The following is a 7,345-nucleotide window of genomic DNA, read 5'->3' as shown; positions in this document are numbered from 1 at the left end:
ACATTCTCTGAGAATGTACACATTGAAAGAATCAGAGAGATGAGTCTTATACAACTTAATCAATGATTCATGACTTATGAAAGCAAAGATACAAGACTTAAGTAAATTATAATCATCTACAGCACTATTATCAGTGTTGAAAAAGAAGAGACTTACAATTGAAAAGTCTTATGAAGTAAGAGAAATCATAGACACTTATGAATCAGAAGATCTCACTTATTTCAATCTTTTCATAATTATAAGAAAAGAATGAGAAGTAATGAAGAAATCAGGTGAACATCACACTCTAATAAGTGATAAAACTGTAGTCAGTTGTATGATAACACACTGCAGACAGTGAGTGCAATATGACAAAGAGTGATCTCAGAGTAGTAGACTTGTACATGAGTCAGATTGCAGAAGAAAAAGAAATTCAGAGTTGAATTCAACTATTTACATCAGTTCAATTATGAAGATTACAGAGGATGAACTATCTGAAATATTCACAGACATGTGAGATCAAGTCATCTCAATCTCTGAAGATGCTCAGAGATTAGATAAGATTAGTTTCAATGAGCTGTTCACTGTAGTGATCTGAGCAGATGAAGAGAGACAGTATAATGCATGAGACAGAATTACAAAGATGAAAGCTGCTGAACCTAGTCACTGAATGCTGTATTATATAGAGGTTATGTAAGAGTAGTGACTAGCAGATAAAGAAAAAAGTGTAAGAAAAGAAAAGAAATAATGAATTGATCATCAATTATAAGAGTCAGTTATAAAAAGATAAATGTTATCATACATATCTCATTTATTTTCATATATTATATGTTTAATCTATTTTCAATGCCATGTCACCTGAAAAACATTAAAAACAAAGAAAATCTCAAAACTTGAGATCTGTAAGAGATTCAAGAGTCACAAGCTACTCTTATAACAATATTACACACATCTCTGATTCCTCTATCACTCTGTGTACAACATTAATGTCATTTATCACAAGATTGACTGGAATGCTAATATAGAAATGCATACACATACATGTAGAGAAATTGAAGAAGAGTGCAGAACCTGCAGAATCAGAAGTCAGAGCAGAGAGAGTGAAGATGAAAGAGATAGAAGAAGAAGAAGACATAGAACTGAATGAATAACAGTGAGAGTCACTCAGTACTGAATACTTATGACTCAGTGTGTGTATAACCTTTCTCACAGAGAAGAGAGAGAAAGTAATAGAAGAAGCTTGAGAATAGAGAGAAGTAGTCTCAGCAATATTATCATCTTTAATTAGAATGATCTCTGATATCAAAGCAACTAAGAATCATTGTTAATGTTCAAAAATTACAAACTCAGAGATGAGAACAGTTACTGAATAAACACTCACTGATCTTAGAGTTGTACATACAATTACAACACATACAAGACTTCTCAGAAAGAGAGAGAGAGACATGAAAGAATACAGAAAGTAGAATACAGCATGCAAACAGCTCATTTTCATGATAATATCTCAGACAAGATGTACAAGTCTCATATCTGCAGATGTAAAAGAGTACAACATTCATATTTCTGTTTCTGAAAACATGAATATCTTTCATCTGCATCATGAAGTCAGATAACAGATATCAGAGAATAGACTGATACAGATCTATCATTCTGAAGAAATTCATCAGAGTGAATATCTCTGTAATATTGAACTTTACAGTTATAAAAAGTTTCTTAATATCTGTGAACATCATGACTTTATACACAGTAAAACTCATAATAATTTTCTCTAAGAACAGAAAAATCAGTATCAGAAAGAAAAGATGAAAAAAGAAAAAGACTTATAATCTCAATACTGTTGAGAAGAAAGATGATTCTCTGAGATGAACAGACAATTATCTCACTATAAATATTTAAAATGAATGTAATAATCAGTATTCATAATCAAGCTTCAGATAGTTGTATTATACACTGTTTTCATATAATAGATTATTCTAGAGATCAGTAAGAAGAGTGAAAGTGTATATACTGAGAAACATGATTTATCAAGTTTATACAACATCTTCTTGAAACAGGGAGAGCTGATAACAAAAGCAGAGACAGTAAAACCAGAGAGGGCAGAAGTAGCAGAAGTGAGAGTCACAGAAACAGAAATAGTGAGAGTGAGAGAATCAGATACAGAGGCAGATGTAGAAGATTGAGAGAGAGTGGCAGAGAAAGAAATAGAAAGAGCAGAGAGAAATGTAAGAGACTCAGTCACACATGACACAGACAATTTCTTCATTATCATGTTTTTCAGATTCTTGATCAATGATTCAACATTGAGTTCACTATCATCAGCAGACACAGATCTGTCAACATATGAAGATTCTATATGAATAAAAACAAACATATCAGCATCTGCATTCATATAAAATCATGCCAGAAAACACAATCAGAAACCCGCTGAGAAGAGAAACAGTCAAGAGTGTATAAGAAGATGAAGAGAGTGTATAAGAAGATGAAGAAGATATGTCATTCATAATAGTACATTCTGGCAATCATTAGAAGATAAACAAGTCCTGGCCATGTACATTTCACAATACATTATACTTACTGCTAATGAACTGCTCAGTATGAGCACTATGATAACACTTGTTATGAGAACAGAGAGTCATCATCAGAAACATGTATAATATGATAGATGAACAGATGAAAAGAGTTAAATAGAAGAAGTAGAAATCTTGAATAAGATAATAACATTCAATGATGATGATGATAAAGATGATGATTGAAGAATGAGAAAAGTTAGTGAATGAGTGATATAATATAGTGAAAGTTTCTTTGTGAGAGTGTACATAGAATGCTAGTCAAATTAGAGATAGATTATACAATTGCAAGACACTAGTGATGAGCTAATTCACATAAAGCTAGAGTGTATAATATGATCATGTGAGTGTGACTGAATCTGATGAGAGAGAATGTGATTTGAAAGAATGTATGACTGTTGAATAATAACACAGTCACTTCTGAACTACTAGTATACAAATGTAAAGAGGGCTCTAGTGATCACTAATTAATTTAGCATACAAGATTCAATATATAAGAAGCCAGCATACACCTGTAATCATACACTGGCTTAAGCAACCTTTGAATCACAATAGTACTTATTTGTTGAAAATTCAATAGAGAGTGTTATTAAATATTATTACTTTTCTGAATATAGATTATAATTAATATCATTTTAATTAAAAAAAAATATATAAAATATAAAAAATAATAGAAAAACAAAAAACAAAACAATCAGAAAAAATTACAATAAAAAAAAAGAGAGAAAGAAAAGAAAAAAATAAAAAATAAAAATAAAAAAAATCAAGATTACAGAGTTATAGCACTCTTAAAATACTTACTTCTCAGAGTCTTTATAATATTCATTATCAATTATATATCTCTTACAGTGAGAATAACATAGCTGTAATAAGTTATTATCTTAATATTATCTAATAAATAATCAGTATATATCTATATAAATGTGAATAATTAGAAAACATACACTTAAAAAGTGTGATCAGAGTGAACTCTGCTATCACTTGAATAATATCAAGAGTAGAATGCTGAAATTGATGATTCTCTTCATTAATTTCACAGATAAGATATATAAAGATAATCTTGAGAAATATAAGATTCTCTGACTTCTGATAGAAATGAATCTCACAGAGAGACTCTATTTTCATCATATTAGAGACTGAGTGTTATTAAAAAGTATTACTTCAATGCATATACACTTACTGCAGTGATTTATTCTCTGTACATGTGACTGAGAGTTGCAGCTTTCTCACACTGCATGACTTAGAGATGTGTGAGTTCAAATCCCATCACTGACACCTGTCACTTCTTACTCATGAAAGCCCTCATGTAATAGAGGCTGAGCCTAATTAGTAAGGCTTGATGCAGGGTAGAACTCTCTACTGCAAGCCAAGTCACTAGTTAAGTGAGATTCTGTAAACACTTATCAGAGCTGGTATGAGATGTCAATATCTCACTATTCTACTGTGCATCTGTCAAGGTTCTAATGATATAGAGTCAAGCCTAATGTAGTGATTATACACTACTTAAGTGAGTCCCTAACTAGAGCTGTCATCAGAGCCTAGCTCCCTTTCAAATACAGGAAATGATTTTGAAAATCACTTAACTAGCAGGTCTAGACATGCATCTAGGCCCTAGGTAGAACACTCTGATAGGCTAGAGCCTGCAAGCTCTCTATCAAGCCCTAATACTGGCAGAGAGGACTGCAGTCATCAAGCCTATGATTAGTTCCTAACACAGGGTGAGGCCATGACAGCTGATTGATAGGCCTATGAGCATCTAATGAGGCCGAGATCAGCAACCAGAAGCTTGATGTGTATGTTATCAAGTGAGTGATGACAGTCACTAACTAACATCTCTGAAAATTAGTGACTGGCCTGAGAGGACAGATGTGATGATCAGTTAATTATAGAGGGTTAAATGTAATTAGCTTAAGATGCATTCTGTGAATGGCTAGCATCTGTAGTACAGAGAGAGGTCTATTCTTCCAGACTATGAAACAGTTATATATAGCCTGTATTACATCAGTAGCTGATTATGAAGTTCAAGTTTGATGAAATAATCAAGAGAATTTCACTGAACTCTTTCAAAGTCTGTAAAACAGAGTCTTGAGAAGAATTCTGAGAGCATTCAAATCATCTTCTATTAAAGCAATGAAAATTGAAGCTTCAATTTCTTCTTCTGCTATTAGATTTGAAAAGACCTGTATAAACTATGCTCTGAGAGTTATAAAGATGAGCTCAAATTATATAATCAGAGAAAGAGTCTCATCTTCATTTCTATTAATTAACTCTGAAAATGAACTGAATTGAAATAGATTTCTTGATTGAAATGAAAATAATTCTTTAAAAAAAATATCTTCTCAACTTTACAGACTATACTCTCTGATTAAAAATCAATTTTCTTCTTTAAATATTGAAAAAGCGAATCATGAGAAGTTATCTCTCTGAAGAGAAAAGCTTGAATCTCTTATAGACTTATAAATAAGTGAACTATTAAAAGAGAAAGAATATGAACAGTATTTGAAGAGAATTTCTACAATTAATATAAAAGACTCTATTCTGAATTATTCAGATGACTCAAAGAATGAGAATCTGAATAGATTAGATATAGACATTGCTTATACTGAAGATAATATCAATTTTATCTCAGATTTCTGAAATCTAAACTGTGAATCTGAAGTCTTTGATACTGAACTATTTATAATAGTGAAAGCTTTCAAACTCATAGAAATAAAATCTTATAAAAGAGAAAATAGTTTGAAAGAGACATGAATATTCTCTAATAGTCAAGCTGCTTTAAAAAGACTTAGAAATAGTCAGATTTATAATAATCAAATGAATCTTGAACTGATCTTAAACTCTGTTTTGAAAATTCAAAAGAGATAAATATCAAAGCTGATAATTCATTTACACTGGGTTTCTGCTTATATGAATATTCATGATAATGAATTGACTGATTCAGCTGTAAAAAAGAGTGCAGAATTAAGCAGATCTATTCAAAAAGTTATATTCTGATCTTTTATAAAGAGAAAAATAGAAGAATCTTATTTAGATAAGTGAAATAAAAGCTGGCAGAAATAAAAGAAGAGTATACATTATTCAAGATTTGAAATAAAACCTAAGTGAAAATCTTATTCAATTAAATGTAAAAAGAAAATATTCTCATCTATAATACAGCTGAAACTAGAACATGACTATTTTAAATCTTATATACAAAGATTTGATGATAGATTTGACTCAATAGAATACTTATTCTGCAATGCAAATAAGAATTCTGAGTATATTGTAATACACTGTGCATTATACAATAGTCTCAGAGTCAGATTAAAAGAGAAGTATGATCTAAATCAATTAAATATGAGATTCTTGTTCTCAACTGAGACAGAAATTAAATATTTAATAGACTTTCTATCAGAAACTCAAGCAGCTATAAGAAAATGACTAAATTCAGAATTATCTGAATATGAAGAGAAGGAAATCAATCAGATATAGTCTGTTAAAACAGCTATATACTATCTTTTAATAATTTATTTTATTACAGTCTTTCTTTACTTTATCTTTTTCTTTTAATTTCTTTCTATCTATCTATTTAATGTGTCTATCTTTAAGACTGTGTTCTCTTTTCCTTTGTTATGATATTGTCAAATGATTTCAAAGTATCAGAAGATGTTAAAACACTGCAATTTGTAAACAGTTTTTGTATTCTGAGCTGGAATTTTCTGATTTTGTATATCTGAAATTGATGAATGTATAATAGTTAACTTTACAGATATAGGAAAAACCCTGAGAACTAAATGTTCTCAGGTAGATGTCATAGTCTCTGACTGCATACATCTATAATTAAAGAATAATAATAATAATAATAATAACACTGCATGACTCTCTCTGAGATGCTGCTGCTGATTTGCAACTCACACAGCCTCTCAGTTCAGCATGTGCTGTGTATATGCAGCTCTGCATAGTGAGACTGTGTTGGCCATTATAGTCTGATATGGTACTCGCTTTTCGCGGGCCATGTTTCATTTGATTGAGAGGAGGAGAGGATGTAACTGCTGTTTTATTTAAGAGAAAAGTGAGTAATTGAATCTGTAGAAGATAATTTGATTTCTTCTGCATTTAAAATTTGATTAGTCTATACTCTTTAATTTAAGAGTTTCTGAGAGTGTTTTGATAGTTTTCATACTAGCTTTAAATTAGTGATTGATTAAAGAAGAGAAAAGAGAGAAGAAAGAAATAAGAATAACTTATCTTTATAATATAAAAACAGAGAATTGCTGTAATTATTTACTCTAGCAATAAAGATCTGTTTTCTGCATGTATCTCTGATACAGATTATATAATAACTGCATACAAAGAATATCAACAGTGTATGTATTAAATGAAGATAATATTTCTATGTAACACTGTAGCTGTTTCTGTACATCACTGAAAGCTGTTAATATTTTCTTTGAGTCTCTTTATATTTGATAAGTCAGTAATATATTTCAATGCACTCTCTCTTTCATTATCATTATCATTGTTATTATTATCATTATCATCATCACTATCATTATCATTATTACTATTATCATCATTATTATCATCACTATTACTATTATTATTACTATCATCATCATTATTATTATTATTATTATTATTATATCATTTCTGATCATCTCTTCTATCTTCATCTCTCTTCAACACTCACTGAAATCAATTATATCATCTCTCTTCAAATATTCTGTGATTCTGCAGATTATCAAGGCGCGTGAGTACTATCACAGATTGAAGAGAGAGAAGAAGAAGATGTTCAAACAAGAGAAGACAGATTGTAAGACACA

At 30.3% G+C, this 7,345-nt stretch overlaps 2 protein-coding genes across 2 annotated transcripts; both read right to left on the bottom strand.

Moving 5' to 3' along the window:
• Positions 1-1,164: 1,164 nt before the first annotated feature.
• On the bottom strand, positions 1,165-2,328 carry BDCG_17189 (uncharacterized protein; the record flags this gene model as incomplete). The annotated part of the gene is made up of 2 exons (XM_045426335.1): positions 1,165-1,290; positions 1,996-2,328. Coding segments are annotated over 2 exons (458 nt in total), but the record flags the coding sequence as incomplete, so codon positions are not given.
• Positions 2,329-3,490: 1,162 nt separating this feature from the next.
• BDCG_17188 (uncharacterized protein) lies at positions 3,491-3,742 on the bottom strand (the record flags this gene model as incomplete). Its single annotated transcript, XM_045426334.1, has 2 exons — positions 3,491-3,661; positions 3,727-3,742. Coding segments are annotated over 2 exons (186 nt in total), but the record flags the coding sequence as incomplete, so codon positions are not given.
• Between the last annotated feature and the right edge of the window lie 3,603 nt (positions 3,743-7,345).

Source organism: Blastomyces dermatitidis, assembly GCF_000003525.1.
Source record: "Blastomyces dermatitidis ER-3 genomic scaffold supercont1.6, whole genome shotgun sequence".
NCBI lineage: Eukaryota > Fungi > Ascomycota > Eurotiomycetes > Onygenales > Ajellomycetaceae > Blastomyces > Blastomyces dermatitidis.
Note: the sequence above shows the minus strand (reverse complement) of the source record. Positions and strands in the feature narration are given on the sequence as shown.